This window comes from Eleginops maclovinus, chromosome 12, assembly GCF_036324505.1.
Source record: "Eleginops maclovinus isolate JMC-PN-2008 ecotype Puerto Natales chromosome 12, JC_Emac_rtc_rv5, whole genome shotgun sequence".
Taxonomy (NCBI): domain Eukaryota; kingdom Metazoa; phylum Chordata; class Actinopteri; order Perciformes; family Eleginopidae; genus Eleginops; species Eleginops maclovinus.
In genome coordinates, this window is record NC_086360.1 from 3371431 (window position 1) to 3393450 (window position 22020).

The 22020-nt window shown below is 40.1% G+C and overlaps 1 protein-coding gene and 1 long non-coding RNA gene across 4 annotated transcripts; one reads left to right on the forward strand and one right to left on the reverse strand.

Annotated features, from left to right (window-relative positions):
* Positions 1-358: 358 nt before the first annotated feature.
* LOC134874246 (uncharacterized) lies at positions 359-2609 on the reverse strand. The gene is made up of 3 exons (XR_010167038.1): positions 2284-2609; positions 963-1036; positions 359-851 (listed from the first exon to the last, which is right to left on the reverse strand). It is a non-coding gene; the product is annotated as an uncharacterized LOC134874246 (long non-coding RNA).
* Positions 2610-8187: 5578 nt separating this feature from the next.
* Positions 8188-14256, forward strand: gcnt4a (glucosaminyl (N-acetyl) transferase 4a). Of its 3 annotated transcripts, none has more exons than XM_063896391.1 (3): positions 8188-8239; positions 10963-11033; positions 11365-14256. In XM_063896391.1, the coding sequence occupies exon 3, from the start codon at positions 11366-11368 to the stop codon at positions 12641-12643; it is 1278 nt and encodes a 425-aa protein (XP_063752461.1). In that variant the 5' UTR covers positions 8188-8239; positions 10963-11033; position 11365; the 3' UTR covers positions 12644-14256. The 3 variants fall into 3 exon arrangements, with proteins under 3 accessions (XP_063752461.1, XP_063752459.1, XP_063752460.1); XM_063896389.1 differs by having other exon boundaries at positions 8213-8473; XM_063896390.1 differs by lacking the exon at positions 8188-8239 and adding an exon at positions 8462-8587 and having other exon boundaries at positions 10963-14256.
* Positions 14257-22020: the final 7764 nt, after the last annotated feature.

Here is a 22020-nt window from a genome sequence, read left to right on the forward strand (position 1 = left end):
ATTTGTTGTACTGAAAGCTTCACTGTTTTTTCCGCTTTGATGTGAGTTTCTCATTTATTATCTTTTCATTGCTGAGTCAGGCAGTGGCCATTAGAGTGATTTTGGAGGAGGTGAGCAGGAAACACACAGAACTTTCGACCTCGCCTCTGATTGATCTGGAGGATGCAGGTAGAAGTAACTGGTCACAAACACCATTTACACGCTACACAGTTATTAGGCAAGTTGTATTTTTGAGGATTCATTTTATTATTGGACAACTACAGCACTCTGGGTCAATAAGCCTCAAACCTGAATATACAAGAAAGTAAAAGTGAGGTTTTGGCTTTCTTAGGAGAATTTTTATGTGTGCACAATTATTAGGCAACTATTAGTGTGCACAATTAATATATGCAACTAAATGTTTCCCCACCTCACTGGATTATTTTTACCTGGTGAAGTGAGAATAGTAAACAAACAACTCAAACTGTACAAATAAACATTTCAGGCATTCCACCCCAAAAAATCTGTGACTAATACCCTTCTTTTCAATGACAGTCACAAGCCTTCCATTCATTCAGTCAGTTTCTTGATCTGTTGACCATCAACTTTTTGTGCCGCAGCAACCAGAGCCTCCCAGACACCGCTCAGAGCGGTGTGCTGACTTCCTTCACAGTAAATCTCCTGTTTAAGACGGGCCCACATTTTTTCAATAGGGTTAAGGTCAGATGAGGAAGGGGGCCATGTCAATATTCTTTCATCTTTAAAGCCTTTACTGGCTAGCCACGCAGGGGAGTACTTCGATGCATGCGGTGGAGCATTGTCCTGCAGAAAATCCTGGTCTTTGTGGAAGATGCAGACTTCCTCCTGTACCACTGATGGAAGAAAGGGTTTTTTCTAAAATCTGACTTTAGGTTTGGGAATTGATTTTGAGTCCAACTTCAACCCGAAAGGTCCAGCGCATCTTTCATAATACCAGCCCATACCTGAGTCGAAGTGGAGCTTTGTGCCTGTCCCTGATCCAGCCACAGGCCCATCCATCTGGTCTGTCAAGTTTTCCCTGAGGGAAAGAAGCTGCCTCATAATTATGCACACTTGATATAGGGTGTTGATCCCTCTTTCATTACACAAATACACATCACCTGATGTAATTAAATCCAATACTTATTCAAGTTTATACAGCTTGGAGTTGGAAAATATGAATAAAAATGATGATAGGGTCAAAATACTCACATCCCTAATATTCTGCACACAGTGTTATATTAGAAGTACACACAAATAGAAGTATACAGTCACAGCATATCAAGCTACCAATACTAATGCAAATGATAGGAGAGGCAAATTACTGTGGGCTTGGTTTCAAATGGAAGTATGGAGAATGTTGACTTGTGCTGTTTTTTAGGCAGATATCATGCTGCTCTGATACAAATCCAGAATACGCTGCGGGAGGTGCTTGCCAAAAAGCAGTTGGAGAAGGATGACCTTGAACAGAAATTACGGTCAGTTTAGGATTTCTTACATCCAGGATTTAAGTGAAGCATTGCAAACCAGAGCAAAACATATTGTGTAAAATGGCAAAAGGACATGACGTTCTTATAGTGCACGGCATAAGGTCTTTAAATGGAATTCCTTTCAAATGTCTTCTCAAAGGAATAATTCATCTCTCAAGTAAATAAACTTGATCAGCCGTGCAGACAGAGCAGTTTTCAATGACTGCATAGATTATATATATTTGTATTATATTTGTTAGAACAAGCCACGGGGAAGCTTTTTGTGAGAAAATTGATTTGTTTTAACAGAAAACTGAATTTCTTCACTTTTGATAAAGAAAATGACAACGAGCTAAAGTAATATTTGAGGATCAATAATATTGAATTATTTGCTTTTGCATAAACCAATTTCACTCTCAAATGCTTTACTGTGATCTGAGGACATGCTGAGTCTAAACAAAAGCCATCTTTACAGAGTGTGGAAATATCATAGTGGTCTTTACTGCATATCATCCCCTCTTTCCATTTCCTGTCTATCTCAAGCTGTATTTAATAAAGGCAGGAAAAGCTAAAACCAGATGGAAGTATAGCCAAAATACAAACAAAACACGGGTTTGGCAGTGGTCGGTTCAAACTTATATCAAGATGTTTTTATTGTATTTTGAGATGCATGTATTGCCATCTGGGGTGAATAGAGAGATGCTTTAACAGTCTCTATTCACCTCCACCTCTCTTTTTTGAAAGACACAACAGTAATCTAAAGCCTTTCTCCATTATCTTTTACTCAGCACAACACTTTTGAAATGACCAGCAGTACCGTTTGATTCTCTGCAGGACTCGGCTTGACCCCTTCCAGGACCGCATTCTGAGGCTTCGCCTTGTCTCCCTATCTTCAGGTCAGAGTACCTTGGTGGAGGTCCTCCAGAAGCAAAAACATATGGAAGAGGCGTATGTAACCGCCATGGCCAGACTGTCCAACAATCAGAGCAGTACAGGAGAGACACAGCAGCTGAATCACTTCTCCATTCCTGACCCTGAAGTTGGAGAAGCTCACAGCTCAGATCACAACGGCCAAAGACAGGAGAGCCATCGACCCGTTACACGGTCCACTTCATTCAGATCAGCAGCCTCGAACAATGCCAGGAACCCTACAGAGTCTTTGCTAACTGCCACACCCACTGATGTGCTGAATAAGAGAGCCCGTCGCCGTCGAAGCAACGCCCCTCAACCAGACCGATTAAAACTCTCTGACCTCATTCAGAGGGGAGTCATTCCCTCCGGAAGTGCTCTAGAGCTGGTGTTGAAGGTTAGGCAATGCTGTTCTCATTAAACCATTTATTAACCATGTTCTCTCTACAGTTGACTCCTGACCAGTGGTGTAAAGTAACTAAGCACATTTACTCAAGTACTGTATAAAGTACAATTTTGAGATACTTGTACTTTACTTGTATTTCAATATTTTGGTAAATGGTGTACTTTTCTCCACTACATGTATTTAGTCCCTTTAGTTACTCTACATATCTGGATTAAATCAGACTGTAGTTCACCTGGAGTAAATCCAGCAGCTACCCTGCAGTATACAAAGCCATTCAAACTAGCTGCACCTTTACCAGCTCTGAGAACACTTTAATGATCAATCATTATAAAACATATCAGAGATATTATTCTGAAATGGACCTGACTTCGATATAACACTATATATCTAGGTCTTGTCTGATACCAAATCTTCGATGCTGATAAGGCACCGTAAAAACAGCTGTCCTAAAGCCTCCAACCTCGGTTTCGAGTACACGTAAGACCACCGTAGTCTCCTTAGGATGGCAACTCACAGCATAGCTTAAATCACCAGCTGCCGTTGTATCACTTATTTCGGGCACCAAAACGTTGCATGTCCGACTGCCAGGATATCAACGGAAATGTGGGGTGCAGTAGGTGTTGGTGGGCTGGTAGAACTCCAGTGCAGTCTGCTAAACTGCACCTGGAGGAGAAACCCTGTGTCGGTTGGGAGTCTCCATGTTCAGATCCCAAAATCCCTAACCCCCTTTTGGAAACTTTAGTAATGCAAATTGGAAAATGTAAAGTACGAAGGATCAGGTGAAAAAAGGGTAAAGGCCTAAAACCAAGAGCTTAAGGCCCAAAGTTCTCCCAAGAAGCCAGAGCCCAAGCCAAGCCCCAAAGGCTCAAAGAAGCCTCAAGAACCTGTCCGCTTTGTGTGTCTCACGTACGCATATTCTGAGGAACACTTATTTCCCTAATACAAACTTATGCAAATCATATATGATTAACAATGGTAGATGTCATATAGACAGGATTTAATATACAGTGGTGGGTATCTTTAGTGGCAGGATTTTAGGTGAGGTCTGCCACGGCCACATCAACAGCAGATCTGTCTTCAGCACCAATCTGAAGAATGACTGCTTTTACTGTCGCTACTTTAAGTACATTTGATGAGAATACTTTGTACTTTCACTGGAGGAACATTTAGAATGCAGGACTTTTACTGTGACAGAGTATTCATACACTCTGGTACTTCTACTTTTACTTAAAATACTTTTAGTAAGTACTCCTCCCAGCTTTGCACCTGACACACTTATTTTCCAACAATCTGAAAAAATAGACACAATAACTTTCCTTATGACATGAAAGGTAAGAGGATAAGATAAGAAGCTGAAATTCAGTTTTCCACTCTGTTATTGTGTACACACACACTACAAATACACACATGCACCTGGAGGTGAACTGGCACCTCTCCAGCTACCCGTCCATGCCATGTATTTTTCAGTTCCTAAGCAGGTCCCTACAGACTGAGCTACTGCCGCCTCAAATGATGTAACTATGGGAACATTTCTGATTACATTACATGTTTGCACAAATGTTTGATTTTGGCGACTTGTGACTTATTATCAGGACCCTTGACATTAACTTGCTGCAATTAGTTTGAATATACAAAACATGAATGCCTACCATCATCCCACAATGCTACAGCACAAGGTTCCCTTCCTGGTAGACCCCCACACCCATACACTGGAATACCCCTAATGTGCAATAACTCTGTTTGAAAATATAAAACTTTGTGCAATTTACATGAAAGTGCAATATACCCTCCTGCAATTTCACATTTATTACCATTGTCTGCGTATTGTGTTAATAATGACGTGTATCATTGTATCATAAAAAATGATTTATTTAAAATAAAGAAGAGCTAGTAGAACTAGAAGTAGCCTAAATATAAACCATAGAAAAAAAACACCAAGAAAATTCAGTCATTACGTCTACCTATAATATATCGAGTTGTATTTCAAAATGTATTGTAACCCTGTAATCATGTACATTTCTCTTGCAGGACAAACAAAGGATTTCTGATTCTGAGTTTGTTTCCTCTGCAGGGTTGCTGGCACCTTGCTCTCCTGCTGGATGACGGCTCGATAAAGGACAGCAAAGGCAAGCTTCACCCGACCCCAGAAAGCTGGCTGGAGTTGATTCGCGGTAACAACATCCCTGTCAGCTCAGCGTATGCATCGGACAAGGTTAGACACCAGACTGCCTTCATACCATCGCTGCAGTCAGAACAGGAGAATAGCAGCATCTATGTTGTGTTTATTGTTACTAACAAACAGCCTGAAGCCTCTGGCCATGTGCGGACGGACTGTGTCGCCCTTCATTCGTTCCTAAGAGACAACAACAGGGGGTCCTGATGGAAAAGTAAAGAATCGCATCAGATTATTCTTGACAGCTGTGCAGTGTTTTGGCATCTGAGAGCCCTTGGAACTCATTGATCTATGACAGTGCCTGGCCTTCCTGGGTATGCCTTTAACTAGGGTTGGAAGGGTTACTTTAACCAGTCACATGTGATCTGTGAAAAATGTGATCTCAGTATCAAAATATAAAAGTATTGTAACCTGATTACTTATTTCAATATCAAATGCAATGCAAATAAATAAAGAGAAAATAAATAACAATCAGAGGTTTTTTACTTACATTTATGGAACATTGTAACCTTAGAAAATAAAAAAACAAGATCTGAAAAATGGAGTCATGGTTTACAGATGCTGTTTGAGCTTAATACATTAATCAAAAGCATAGACTGTATTTGTGTTTAGTAAATCATGTGTCTACCTACTACATTAAAAATAGATGTATTTAAATTAAAGAAGAATTAAAGTAGCCTCAATATTTACATTAAAGAAAATGAATTCAATACGTCTTCAAAATGTATTGTCACTGTAATCCTGCTAGTAATCTCATTTCTTTATTTAAATGTGACATTAATCTGATTATTTATTGTTTTATATTCATCTACAGCTAAATGTATATTGCTTTGGTGTATAATGGTGCATGCATGAACACAGTCAAATAATTCAAAATGAAATATTGAATTATTATAAAACAAAATATTATAAAAACTCTTAGAAATCAAAAACTGTATCTACAAAAACAAGGAAATACGATAAGAATATGATACAATAATATGAACAAAGTGCTGTTTTTAAGTGGAGAAATTGTGCAGAAATGAGCAAAGGATTACATCACGGTCTACAAGGAAAGACACGGTGTTAATGTTTTACAAAGTGTCCATGGGAGTAGTTGATTTAACTCTTGTAGGACTCTAACTGTTGAATTAGAAGTCAAAGATAAACTATAAAGTGAATCCCAACCCTCAGAACAAAATGGGTTTTAGCTCCCAATAAATTAGGACCACACAGGTCGCTTAACAAACCTCAGTATTGTTTTGTGACTCTATGACGAAACTGGAGAAAAACCAAGCTGGCACAAAGGGAACATGCAAACTTCACGCAGAGGCTGCAGCCAACCAGCGGCCCTGCTGCCAAAGCCTGATCAATCTTTCTCCCTCTGTCAGTGAAAACACATGAATGAGCGCCTCTGTTGCACTGGGTGACATGTTCCTTCATTTGCACCAACATACCCACTGTACTTTTATTTCACCCAAACCTAACAAAAGCTCTATCTCACTAACTGTTGGTCCTAACCTCGGTGAGCCGTTGTTCAGAAACTTTTAAATAAATGAATGTCTTCAGAGGCTTGGAGCTGCGAGCGACGGACAGAAGAATGGTTTTAATCTAAAAGAATTGTGCATCACTCATTTAAAACATTATGCATATATGCATGATTTGAATATTTGCCTTTAAGGAAACATGGGCTTTTGCAGCGGACACTTTCTAAATCACTGAGTGAATAATCATTTAATCATGGAAACCAATTACAAAGTGGCAAACACAAAGGCAACACGAATAACTAAGGAAATCAAACTGAGCAGGTAGCATCAGCTCAGTACTTACACAAATGCATTGATATTTAAATCTTTGTATTTAATTTATTTGGGACAGTGAATCCATGGTGATTAAGCTGTTTATGTGGAACAAGGTTCACTTGTTTGCTGGTTCCTTCCTGCCAGTAAGGGTCTGTGGAGACAGACACAGCATCAGGCTGTAAATTATTGAGTGTTTGCTGTAGAGCTGCACACCAGTCCTCTGTATCCTCCATCTCATTGAGAAAATTAAACAGGCCTGTGTAATGGCTGCTGCTGAAAGGCATTGGATCCGCCCTCAGGTATCACATATCCAACCCAGGAGACTTTGACTCTCATTAATAAATCACCATTCATGATCTGAGGTGTCAATGGTGTTAAAATATATCTGTGATGAACTCCTTCCCCTGTGCTTCCAGGTGATGCTCAGAGGCAAACCTTTGTCTTATTACTCATTGAACATGGAGGCTGAAGGAGACTCAGCGCAGGCTCCTCCCAGTGATCAACACTGCAGCGCTGCTTCTCCCCAGGAGGGGCTTATCCCAGGTCTGTTGTTCCTGTCTGCTGCCTAACCCTAACCCAGCCTCCCTTACACATACATCCGCCTGTGACATTTCACTCACAGCAACTCCAATAAGTGAAGAGGGCAGGCAGGCAGCCGCTGAACCGTGGCTTCTTCTGTGTCAATAATTAATCAGCCCCCTCCTACATCTCCCACCTGGAGTTTCACTCAGCACTGTTTCAACCAGCCTCATCAACATTAATTGTACATTTACTTTATAAAAGGGACTTGATATGTAAAGCAAGGTTTTAAATGTCCTTTCCTGTTTCTGCAGAGGCAGCCAACCTGAGAAGAATGATAATGAACATCAAGATCGTCCATCTGGTGGGTGATGATGAATGGCTGCCAAGTGCTCAAATGGACTATTACTGGGAGAAGCTCTTAGAGAAAGACCCTGATGACTGGGGGGAATTATAATAATGATCCACACTTTGTCCAGTGCTGTTATTTCTGAGAAGTTAACTTGTTGAGTTTTACCTGTTTGATGACCCATGTCTTGTGCCCAATGTTACTTCCAATCACATTTCAAATGTTTGATTTATAGGTTTTGAATTGTAGAAGAAACACCCTTTTCAGTGTTTCTCATTTTCTTTGAGTATGTTTAAACCATGCTCAGGTACTTTTAAATGAGTTCAACTGCATTTAAGCAAAAACACAATAAATATTTGATGAAGCTGTGTGTGTGTCAGTCTTGTGAGAGGCCCTGCACTGTTTACCGTACACATGGACACACTGATGATGGGGAGCTGTGTTACAGATATGAGAAACTGCCCCTTGGGTTAATCATTGGTGAGTGGGTGCTGAATGTATCAGGTGCTGGTGATGTGCTGCACGTGGCGGGGCAGTGGGCGGGCTCTCCCCCCACCCCCGCCGCTCCTCTCGGCTCCACTCCTCTCTGCAGCTCCAGTCCGCGATGGATCCCCGGACATAGCACACGGGACTCTGGTACTTCTTTACGCGTGTTGGGTGGAAAATTGCCTGCTGCCTCGCCTATCTTTAACTGATCATCAGTCGGTACCGTTGCCAGGGGTATATGCTTCCGGACAGAGTAGTGGTACAATATTGTGCTTCATCGTGTGATTCCAAATCTGTGAAAGACAGCCGTCCGGTGCTTAGCGCAGGAAATCATAACTTATCCACAAGGAGTCTGATTCCCGACTGGAATACTGCTCACCAGAGGTGGGAAGGAACTACATTTACCCAAGTACTGTATTTAAGTGTAATGTTAAGAAACTTGTATCTTTACTTGAGTATTTCCATGTTATGCTACTTCTTCTCCACTTCAATTCAGAGGTAAATGATGTACTTTTACTGCGCTACATTTATTGAATACCTTTACTTTACAGATCTGGATTAATGATGGTAAATATAATCAGCCCTTAAATCAGACTGTAGTTCACCTGCAGTAAATCCAGCAGCTACCCTGCAGTATACAAAGCCATTCAAACTAGCTGCACCTTTACCAGCTCTGAGAACACTTTAATGATCAATAATTATAAAACATATCAGAGATATTATTCTGAAATGGACCAATCAAACAATGACTACTTTTACTGTCACTACTTTAAGTACATTTAGATGAGAGTACTTTCTACTTTCACTGGAGGAACATTTAGAATGCAGGACTTTTACTGTGACAGAGTATTCCTACACTCTGGTACTTCTACTTTACTCAAGTACAAGATCTGAGTACTTCTACTTTTACTCAAGTACAAGATCTGAGTACTTCTACTTTTACTAAAGTATAAGACCTGAGTACTTCTACTTTTACTCAAGAGCAAGATCTGAGTACTTCTACTTTTACTCAAGTACAAGATCTGAGTACTTCTACTTTTACTCAAGAACAAGATCTGAGTACTTCTACTTTTACTCAAGAACAAGATCTGAGTACTTCTACTTTTACTCAAGTGCAAGATCTGAGTACTTCTACTTTTACTCAAGTACATGATCTGAGTACTTCTACTTTTACTCAAGTACAAGATCTGAGTACTTCTACTTTTACTCAAGAACAAGATCTGAGTACTTCTACTTTACTCAAGTACAAGATCTGAGTACTTCTACTTTTACTCGAGTACAAGATCAGAGTACTTCTACTTTTGCTGAAGTAAATGATCTGAGTACTTCTACTTTTACTCAAGTACAAGATCTGAGTACTTCTACTTTTACTCAAGTACAAGATCTGAGTACTTCTACTTTTACTCAAGTGCAAGATCTGAGTACTTCTACTTTACTCAAGTACAAGATCTGAGTGCTTCTACTTTTACTCGAGTACAAGATCAGAGTACTTCTACTTTTGCTGAAGTAAATGATCTGAGTACTTCTACTTTTACTCAAGTACAAGATCTGAGTACTTCTACTTTTACTCAAGTGCAAGATCTGAGTACTTCTACTTTACTCAAGTACAAGATCTGAGTACTTCTACTTTTACTCGAGTACAAGATCAGAGTACTTCTACTTTTGCTGAAGTAAATGATCTGAGTACTTCTACTTTTACTCAAGTACAAGATCTGAGTACTTCTACTTTTACTCAAGTACAAGATCTGAGTACTTCTACTTTTACTCAAGTGCAAGATCTGAGTACTTCTACTTTACTCAAGTACAAGATCTGAGTACTTCTACTTTTACTCGAGTACAAGATCAGAGTACTTCTACTTTTGCTGAAGTAAATGATCTGAGTACTTCTACTTTTGCTGAAGTAAATGATCTGAGTACTCCCTCCTCTGCTCCCGTTATAGGTGTCCTTCACACTGAGGACTTAACCCCACCACTTTTTGAAACAGCTGATTATCACTTTTTAAAAGTATAATTTATTAACAAGGCTCTGCTAAAGAGCTTGCATCAAGAATCTGAATTAAAAAAGGAAATATTGAAAACGCTCCAGGAAACATTTGTTTAAGACAGCAGGTGATGCAATGTGAGTATAGAAGAAACTAAAATGCATTGTCTAAAAAAAATAATTCTTCTATTGATTCTTAAATAGCTAAAAATGCACGGAAGAGTGAGTTTAACAAGTTTTCAGTTGTCACTTGGTTCAAGATGCATTTGGGTAACTGTGCAAATAACAGTATTTTCACACTGTTGACTCAGCCTATGCTCGTTTGATGCACAGTTATGCATATTTTATCTACCTCATACCAATCACCCAAAGCACTTCTTAAAATCACTTTCTAGAAAAATAAAAGGGATATACGTATATGTATATTATACCTTACTTATATATGTATTTATTATTAGGATCTGTGGCATTTCTAGATAATGTTGTATCAAGTAGCACTTTACTGTTGTGGAAAACCAAGTTCTGATTGACTTTTTGTAAAATATTTAAATAATTTGACTCTTTTTTGACTTCAAAAGTGAGTCCACTAGTTTAATTTATGGAGATGCATTTTGTTAAAAGTAGCGTAAGCTGTTAAATAAATTAAAAGTGGAATAATATTACATCATTTTAATCTTAATTGTAGTGGAGTAGAAGTATAAAGTAACATGAAATACTCAAGTAAAGTATCTCAAACTTGCACTTAAGTACAGTACTTAACTATTACTTACGCCCCACCCTCTGCACACTTGTGTTGAATTCAGTCAGTTTGTTGTTGTTATCACACCATTGTCCTTTTCCTGCCTTTTCTCCCCCTTACACTAAATATGCACATATGTTTCCTTGTGTTAAGGCTCTAATGTGGAACTGCAGGAGGAGTTTGCATAGCAGGAGAGCCGCTCAGAGACTACTTTAGAGAGCAAGGTAGGCTCAATAAGACCAGAAACAGCTACTACTACAATTGAGCTTCTTCCAAAACACAATTACCAGATTAAAATAAAGCCTCATAAAGTCAATTATTTGAAAAAATGTAAGATCCAGTATAACTGTATGTCCCAAGACTGACTTTTAATGATTTACTTAGGATACCTCAAAGATCTAACATACACCTAAATACAATGTAAAGATACATTAACTTAACTCAGTTGTTTTGATTGGTTAAAATATTTGACTCTCTTAAATCACTTCTCACAATGTCCTGTTGTGCACCATGAGTGTCTTCCTTTCTTGTCTTTTTTTATCCCTTTGTTCCCAGAATGAAAATAAGATGTGCCTACTACACACATAGATTGAGACACAGGTGCTTCCTGTTCTCTCTGTCTTTGCTGGCGGTGTGTCTGCTCAAGCTGGTCTACATTAAAGTGACAGTGAGGGACAGCGTCTACATCGAGCCCTATGGAATCTCTGTCAGCTTATCCAGAAGGCACGACATCAACTGCACTGCCATCTACGAGCTGGACCCTGTGGAGATAGGCAAAGCTCTGGAGATAAAGCGTAAAGTCATAGTTGACGTGGACGATGACAGCACTGTGACTTTGACCTCAGACTGCCACACGTTTATCAGAACAAGAGGATACAATGAGGCTCCGGTGCAGGATGCAGAGCGCGTCTTCCCATTGGCTTACTCCCTGGTGGTGCACAAGAATGCACCCATGGTGGAGCGGATTCTGCATGCCATCTATGCACCTCATAACATCTACTGCATTCACTATGATCAGAAGTCCTCTCCGGCGTTCATAAAGGCCCTCACCAACCTGGCTCATTGTGTTCCAAATGTGTTCATCGCCTCAAAACTGGAATTTGTGCAATATGCCCACATCAGCAGGCTTAATGCCGACCTCAACTGCCTCTCTGATCTGCTGAAGTCAGAGGTCAAGTGGAGGTATGTTATCAACCTGTGTGGCCAGGACTTTCCTCTCAAGTCCAACTATGAGCTGGTGATGGAGCTGAAGCAGCTGAACGGCAGCAACATGCTAGAGTCCAGCCGGCCCAGTGAACTCAAGAAACAGCGCTTCAGCTTCAAGCACGAGCTGAAAAATGTGCCTTACGAGTACCATCGTCTTCCTGTCAAAACCACAGTGCTCAAAGCTGTCCCTCCTCATGGTATCGAGATGTTCATCGGGAGTGCATATTTTGTCCTCTCAAAGGATTTTGTGAACTACATTAGCAGCAGCCAAGTGGCAAAGGACTTTCTGGCCTGGTCAGCTGACACATACTCTCCAGATGAACACTTCTGGGCCACCCTGGTCAGGGTCCCCGGGGTGCCAGGACACATTCCCAGATCAGAGGCTGACGTTACAGATCTGAGGAGTAAGACACGACTAGTCAAGTGGAACTATTTAGAAGGAAATCTTTACCCAGCCTGCACGGGGATACACATGCGGAGTGTTTGCATTTACGGAGCGGCGGAGCTGCGCTGGCTCCTGAACTTTGGACACTGGTTTGCTAACAAATTCGACCCCAAAGTGGACCCGATTCTGATTAAGTGTTTGGAGGAGAAACTGATGGAAAAACGTCAAAACGTGCAAACATGATACCCAAAGGAAGAGTAAATGAGAGGAGGGAGTAGGTCCAGTATTTATTACCTTATAGGGGAAGGTGCAAATGGACATCAGAGTACATGTTGCACAATTGTGAGATGCAGGCACTTTACCAGAGTATGTCATTTTGTTAGCTTCTACTACCTATTTCATTGGAAACATTAATCCTGTTGGTGGTCCACATTTGATAATCACTTTGCAGAGTTCATACAATGGGCCTTGCTACAATTTGGACCCCCTAACACAATACGGGGAGGTACATACACTGAGAAAAATGAAACACTGACTTTAATTAAATGTATTATGTCAACAGATTTCACATAACTGTATCAGGCCAGTTGAAAGCAATAATATCAAGTTGAACCTATTATTTTGTATTTAAATGTAATATTATTGCTTTCAACTAACCTAATACAGATATGTGAAATCGGTTGACATAATACATTTAATTAAAGTCAAGGTATCAGTTTTTTCAGTGTGTGATCCATCTGTAATGTTGAAACATTTGATCAGTAATCTTTGATTTAACAAAGGGAGGATCAGTCTTCAAAATGAGGTCTTCTACTTAATTTAAAAGGTTTACTTTTATCAGATTTTATTCCCTGAGGTATTTTAATCGTCTTTGCACCTACATGCTGCCATCCTGTCGCAGCAGGTTACTGCCGCCCGCTCCACATGATTTCATTCATTCTTATTATTTTTTAACTTTCAACTACCACATAAAAGAAGGGTGTCCAAACTATGGCCAATGGGCCATCTCTGGCTCGTTGTCCATTTTGAATCGGCCCTCAGCCAATTCAAAAGGTATAATGGAACATGGTCCAGATCTGGAACTTTTCCTATATGTTGTACTTCTTAAATATATATGTATATAATTTATATGTACTTCTTAAATATATATGTCAACAGATATTTCACAGTATCATGTGCACTTAAGCCCACTTTTGAAATAAATGCATAAAATCATGAAGTTGAAAACATTTTCTAACTGATCTTAGTTATTAAAAATAGCCAAATAACTTATTTACATATCCAGTTTGAAATATACCCTTCATATTTCCCCTTATTATCAGCAATCTGAGGCTTCTGTTGTAAGGAATGGGCTGCCAACACTTTTTGTATCACAATAAATGACACCTGATGGAGAGCTGTGATGTAGACGGTTTTCTTAAAGCTTATTCAAGTATCAAGAATAATTGACCTCACTGTAGCGAGTGGCCCAGCCCTTCGTATGTGTTTCTGTATGTGGCCCTCAATGAAAAACGTTTGTACAACCATGACATAAATCATTGATCAGTAACAGAAGAAAGATAAAGTGCCTTTGGCTGACATAATGTGTACTATCGGAGGAAATGCCATCCTAAAAACAAGTGCCACTCAATATCAGATCCAGTACAGTGTGGAGTCCACTGACTACTCTTTCACTGAAATACCAAAGACTCGTGTTTTCCTCGTGTTTCTGTTCATTAAACACTCCACACAAGCTTGTTTTTAAGGTTCTTTTCTCATGAAAATAGAAACGGTGGAGTTTGGATGGTTGAGATTTCTGCTGGTGTATTTATTGCTGAATAAAATTATGATGCTCCTTATGGGAGGTTTGGCATGAAGATCATTGAAAAGGCTCTTTTTTTCTTTACAATAATAAAAGGTTTTAAAGAATGTCAGACACTGCACTCCAATGTGTCTGCATTCATTTAGTAGAATAATAATTTCAGGTATGTAATTGACTGGATGAGTCAGAAACAGAGAGGTGTTTCTGTTATTGTGTCCAACCCTTGTATATAAATGGATTTTGAACCACAAATACAAAAAGGCTTTGTGTTCACTGTGTTGTTCAGACTTAAAGGTCCCCTATTATGCAAAATGCACTTTTTAATGTCTTTCATACATACATATGTGTCCCCGGTGTGTAAGGAGACTCACAGTGTCAGAAAATACAACCCTCTCTCTTCCTCCTTACCCACATCTCTAAAAACGGGGGTATAAACGAGCTGATCCAGATTTGCTGTTCTTATGTCGTAATGAGGAAAATGTGAGCTGACTTTACATTAAACTCCTGGCAACGTCCCGCCCACGTGACACGTCCCAACCTATCGTCCCCCATATACAGACAGCGAGCTGAATCCACTCTTTTCTGGAAGTATTATGGTCTGTGTTTACATTAGCAAGCAGCGCTAACACTCAGAGCTAACGCTGTACTGGAGAGACTGTGTGTAATATAAAGGTCCTGTCCTTGTGGTAAACCGAGAGAGAAACGTTTGAGCTCCATACTGTTTCAGAAATAATGCTGGATGTGGTTTGGAACATAATATGGGGTTTAATCACGACAGCGTTTAGCTGAGTTTCTCCAGGTAGAAAACTCTCTTCAGAGAGAGCATGACGCACTAAAGGGGCGTGGCCAGCAGCAGCTCCAAAGGGGCGTGGCCAGCAGCTTCAAAGGGGCGCGGCCAGCAGCAGCTAGTTCATTTAAAGCTACAGTCACAGAATCAGCACTTCAGGAACAGGGCTGTAATAGAGGGGGATGAGGCATGCTACAAAACACTTCAGACATGTTTTGTATAGATATGGCCCTACAATATATTGTTAAAATATGGCATAATAGGAGACCTTTAAGGATGCACACGATGTCATGTGTTTGTTGCTTACAGTATTGTGCTTCAACAGGCTCCTCTGCCTGTATAAGACGCTTTGGTCCTGCCGTCTGTCCAAAGCGTCTCCACAGTAAGTGCTCTTTTAATTCCCTCTCTGGCTGCCTCCAGACTTGGCTCCAGATACTGATGACTTAACAGGACTGATATAAAGTGGATGAAATGAGTGTGATAACTCTGTCAGGATACAGCAGGGAGGCCTCCAAAGAGCCCCGCCCCCATCCCCATCCCAACAGTTTATTTCCCTCAAATGCATTTAAAAGTGTATTCAAGTCAAAGTACCAAAAGATTGGCATCAAAATATACACAGACAAAACTGAAACACTGACTTCAATTAAATGTGTGATGTCAACAGATTTCACATCACTGTATTAGGTTAGTTGAAAGCAATAATATTGAGTTGAACCAAATATTTTGTATTTAAACTAAATATTATTGCTTTCAACTAACCTAATACAGATATGTGAAATCTGTGGACATCATACATTTAATTAAAGTCAACATTTCAGTTTTGTCAGTGTACTTTAAGTACCAAAAGTACAAATACTCATTTTGCAGAATGGCCCATTTAAGCAGTATATATTAAAATGACATTATAATTATTGATGCATTAATTTGTTCATCACTTGGTAAAAGTGGGGTTTATTGTAATTACTCGGTAGCTTAACCCATTATCATATGTGATAACGTATGAGTAGATTTATATTTTGTATTGATAATGTAATTCTGTAATTCACTAGTAACTAAAGCTGTAAAATAAACTGAGGGGAGTAGAAATATAAAGGAGCATAATGCGAAAAATACTCAAGTTAAGTACAAATACCTCAATCTTTTACTTAAGTACTTGTGTAAATGAACTGAGTTACTTTCCACCACTGTTCACAAGCAATGGAGGTTTTAAGAAATTCAAGTTAGATAATGTAAGAGGGCAGGGTGTTCTTTTGTTCCTCTTGAATACAATTACAGAAATGGAGAACATGATATCAGAAGCGGCTTAAGACGTCTCCTGTTTGAATTTTCCAACAGGTCAACGGCTGTTCTTTTTTTTTGTGAGTCTTTTTATTTCATTATAGTGTACAATAACCGATGCCATTTGATTTACATTCCAGTATGCTAGACATATACACACAGTACGCTCACTACACTCCCCACTCCCTCCCTCCATCCGCAAATGCACAAATAGGCAAAACCAAAGCAAAGAATGAACAACAGAGCCATGAAAAGAAACATAGAAAACAAAAGAAAAACATCAAAGTAAAACAGACAAATCATTATTTAACGGCGACAAAGTAGAGAATGACAACACCACAACTAGTATATCCGACGTCAGGACTATTAACCACCACATGCACCATTCCATTGCTGGTCATATCTCGAATATATTTTCCTAGTGAGGAAACAATGGGAACCACAGATTTTGAAAAATATGTCAACGCTTATTGTTTTCCAATGTCATTTTCTCTAAAGGTAAAAAATGTGTTATCTAATCTAGGAACAGTCTAAAGGTCGGGGACGTTCATTCTTCCAGGATAAAAGTATGCATTTCTTGGCAGAATATGCTATTGTTATTAGTATTCTGTAATGTTTGGGATTGAGTTTAAAGTTTGGCATGTCCTTTAATAGGTAAAAACATGGGTTTAGCCTAATTTCGATGTCTAAAACAGCTTTTGTAAGAAAGAAATATGATAATACAATTTCTGATAGTGTTACAGCAAAGACTGTGTTGAGGAAAATACCAGGAATTTTAGTATTTAACCCTTTTTTTCAATAGTATAATGAAATAAAATGGTATCTTGTCTAAAAGTATGTTACTAAAACACCAGTAATTGTATTCTATATTTTTTGCGGGCTATGACTTTATACTGAATTAAAAATGTAAAAAATCTTGAAGACATTTTGTATTGTGAAACAGTCTTTATGTCTGTTGTCGCTTATTACATGTGCCCCTCTCATAAAATAACTGGCCCCAGCGTGCCCCCCCGTAAAATCTGGCTTCAATTAATCTGATATGATCTCCCCAGGATAACCCTCCCTCTTCTGGGTTTGTAGACTATTAGTTAGTTATCCAAGCACCAATGTTAGGCAGCCTAATGTGATGACACAATGCCTCGCTCAGGTTTCAGACTGTATTCCCCCCAGGCTCCAGAAGCCCTGCGAATGTTGCCACAGGTAGCAGTGACCTTTAAAGGGCCACAGAGCAGCCTGCTAGTCATGATGTAACTGGAGGAGCAGTTCTACCAAAGAAACACTCATCATCAAGTATCAATCAAGTACACACATCCTTTACTCAAGTAAAAGTACAGATGCTCGTGTTTAAATACTCTAGAAGTACTGACTAAAAGTCTTTCCTCAAGTAAAAGTAAAGAAGTATTGGCTTTGAAATGTACTATAACTGTACGATAACTACCAACTGTTTTATAGAGTACCTGGTAAATGGACCTCACTTTATATGAATATCAAAGATCTTCTATTAGAACTTGTGTCATTGTTAGCTCATGACTGTTTCAACAGTGAAAAACCACCATTTAGAACACAAGCAAAGAAAACCAAAATGGGGACAGGACAAAAGCCAAACCTTCCTGGGTATTAGGTCGACACAATTCGCATCGAATTCGCCATGAATGGTTTTGTGCGCCGATAATAGCGAACATCTCTCTGATGTGTGGCCATGGGTTAGGGAGATGGGTTAGAATATCTCCCCTGCTCTCTGTATTCTCACTAAGTCATCCCCCTTCTCTGCCTCTTCTACCCTTACGTCTGCCAACTATTTTTAAGCAGGCGGTTGTTCAGCCTCTCCTTAAAAAACCCAATCTAGATCCCTCCCTCCTGAAGAATTACAGGCCCATCTCAAAGCTCCCATTCGTGTCCACATTTTTTGAAAAGTTGTTGTTAACCAACTCAACACATTTCTGAATAACGATAACCTCCTTGACAAATTCCAATCAGGTTTCGCAAAACATCACTCTACAGAATCAGCTCTCCTCAGGGTTTCCAATGACGGCATCAGATGCAGGTGTGTAGTTCTGGTGTTGTTGGACCTGACTGCAGCATTTGACACGGTGGACCACGCCATCATGCTAGACAGACTCAGGGTGTGGGTATGCATCTCAGGGTCTGCCCTGCAGTGGTTTGCCTCGTACCTCAGTGGGAGAAGTTTCTCCGTGGCTGTGGGCCCATTCTCTTCACACAGAACTCCTCTATCATGCAGACTGCCCCAGGGCTCTGTTTTAGCCCCCAGTCTTTTTCCCCTTTACAATGTTTCCCATAGGCCCCTTAATTAGCCAGTTCAAGGGTGTCTCGTATCACTGTTATGCGGATGATATTCAGATGTATTTCTCTTTCAAACCCGCAAAACCTGAACATTTAAACACCCTGACTGCATGTCTGTCTTCCATTGAGGAGTGGATGTCTAGCAACTTCTTACAGCTCAATGCGTTAAAAACCGAAGTCTTGATCTTAGCGGCTGATAACATCGCCTCTAAGTTAGCAAGCCATCTGGAACCATTTAGTGGCAACGTTACGGCTAATATCAAAAACCTTGGTGTAAATTTTGATCATACTATGCTACTGGACAAACACATCAAACTTCTGACACGTACATGTTTTTTCCACCTCAGGAACATTACCAAGCTCAGGGGCTAGATGGGCGAGATGGCTATCCACGCCTTTATCTTGTCCCTGCTTGATTACTGTAACTCTCTGTTCTCCTGCCTCAACAAAACATCTACACACCGGTTACAACAGGTCCAAAATGCTGCAGCCAGATTACTCACTCGGTCCAAAAAACATGCCACATAACTCGATCCTTTCCGCCCTGCACTGGCTCCCTGTCCATCTCAGAATACAGTTCAGAGTTCTTGTTTTTACATATAGAGCTGTCCATGGCCAAGCCCTTGCCTACATTCACAACCTGGTCCACCCTTACAGGACAAACCGGGCCCTGAGGTCCCCCAAGCAAGGCCTTTTAAGGGTGCCATGGACCAGGCTAAAAACTAAGGGGGATCGTGCCTTTGAGGCGGTGACTCCAAGGCTTTTGAATGATCTCCCCCAGGGCCTGGGAGCCGCTGTCTCAGTGGAAATGTTTAAGGGGCAGCTGAAGACTCACCTTTTCCGACAAGCTTTTGGGGTGTCGGGGGAGGTGAGTTTTTCGCTGTCCCTACACTGGTTTTTATTGTACATTTTACAGCTGTAACTGTGTATTTTATTGTGTACTGTCTGTAAAGCACTTTGTACATTTGTGTTGAGAAGGGTGCTATAAAAATACAATGTTACTTACTTACTTATTATTCTGCTAGCTACGGTTCTGGAACTGGCTGGTTTTGGATAATAAGGTGCTGCAGTTGCTTCCGGTTCAGAGGATGATGGAAATAGACTGGAGTTCTCATTGGTCGCTCTTATTCAGAGAAGACCAGGAAATGATGGATACACGGCACACAATGACTCATAAATAATAATGATCACGCCACCAAACGCAGGTTCAAACTAAAGTGACAATGTTTTGAAAATGTAGAAAAGAAGTAGAAAATACAGGTATGTGTGTTAAAAATGTAAGACGTTAAAGTAAAAAGTCGTCAGAAAAAAAAGTTGTGGAAAAAAGTAGTGATACCAGAAAATGTTTAGTACAGTAACAAAGTATTAGTACTCCACTACTTCCCAGCTCTGCTCATCATGATGGCACACCTAAAGAAACAGCAAGTCTGTGGAGTCGGAGTGGTTGGAAAGAAGGAAATGTGTTCAGAGACGTGTCTAATAACAACATGCTGCCAAGTTGGAAGTACCTTTATCTTTTAACTCATCCGCAAAGTGTTCCCTCTTTAGGAAACAGCTTTTCTGTTCACGGATGAGAAGCCTTTAAGATATAAAATCAATCTGGAACTCCATAAAAAGCTGGGCAGTCCCTCTGGTGAGCACCAGTGTGTGTGATGATCAGAGTATCTGATGAGAGGAGCTGCTCGAGGATAATGGACTAGTTTTTTGACATCCCCTCTTCCTCTCACTAATGGAAGTGTCACCACTGAAGCCCTGCCGATGCTCCACAGTGGGTCTTTTCTTTGCTTCATTAGCATGGACGTGTTCGCAGAAGTTGTAAATGTTTCACTGCAGTTCCCCCCCGTCATAGTCATCTGCCCTCCTCCCGCTCGGCTCCTCACAATAAACTCAATTCATGGCTGCTCTACGGAGTACAGGGGTTGCAGAGGCCAGGTGAAATCTGAATAAGAACCCCCCCCCTCCTCTAACGTGTGTGTCTATCTGCAGGTATACAATGAACAATAAGCAACATTCTTTCTCTGTGCTCTGGTATTTTGGACCGGATCCATGCTTCTTTTTTTTTTTCCTGGCTCATTAAGACCTCTTTCCCAAAGAGTTGCTGAGTCATCCTCCAAGTCTGTGAATTTATGATTCAGTTTCAGCAGAACTTTTGGCTATCCCCTCCGTACCCGCTGCACATTCTCATTTCATTTGTGATTTGTTTTGTAGCGTTTCTTGGCTTTAAAAATACAAGACATTAAGAGCAACCTTCCCCGCTGAAGGTAATTACGTTAGACCCACTGTTCCCAACATTGTTTATTATGCAAAGAGAAAACCATTGGCCAAAAGCCCGGTGCAGCTAAGGCGAGCTGACTGACTCCTCTGGACTGTACGGGCGGGAGATATTCAACAGGATGTCGTCCAATCTGACATTCAACTCTGGCTCATTGATGCTATTTGACCGATTGGTTCCCATGCATGTCTTTAAAGAATGGCTTCCTCCTTAACGTCTCCTGTTCTTCATGTATAATATCTTTCTTTGCCTTGGGTCTGGATGGTGCTCTGTAAAATGACTGTGACATTAACACCCCATTAAGCTCACACACACTATTTAATGAACATATAGGTTCACCTGCTGCATTAAAAACAGAACAAATGAACCAATAGAAAGTGAAACCATAAAGCAGATTCAGGCAGTAGGTGTATATAATTACCCTTAAAGTATTAGCCTACAGAACAGAACCGCTGACAGAGGAAAGAGAACATCTGATCCTTTACAACTCACACTGTATGCTCTTTTTAGGTTTTACTAACACTGTAATGCTGCTAATTCTGTAATGTGATTTTTTTTAAAATGCAACAGTAATCGGATAGCATCTTTATTAAATGTAGCTGTAAGGGATCATAGTTACTCTTCTGTATCCTGATTATGTTATCCTGTTTAATGTCATGATTTAATAAGCCTGCTGTTGTTAACGTTTTAGGAAACTATTTGCTTTCCTTTATTTGGATATATATTTCAATTTAAAATATATAGAAATTGCAAATAATGTTTAATAAAATGTAATTTAAGTATGCAGAAATTTAAGAAGCAGAATACCCTTAATGGTCCCACCGAGGGGAATGCACATTCTGCAGTTGACACATCCTAGTGTTAAGAGCAGTGGGCTGCCATGTGTAGGGCACCCGGGGAGCAATGTTGGGAATGGTGCCTTGTACTCCTCGGTAGCACTTGGTCTTTCGGGGACTTGAACCGGTGACCTTCCCGATCCCAAGCCAAGTCCCTATAGATTTCGCCACCACCGCCACTATTAAATTGATCTGAATGAACAAAACTAGGATAAGGTTGCATAATATCTCTTAGTTTATTGCACAGTTTGAATTAATTGTAAAATGAAAGTTGAGTCAAAATAGTTTAGTTGAAATAATACATTTAGAATGAGTTATAAGTAAAGGCAATTTAAAGAGGATGTA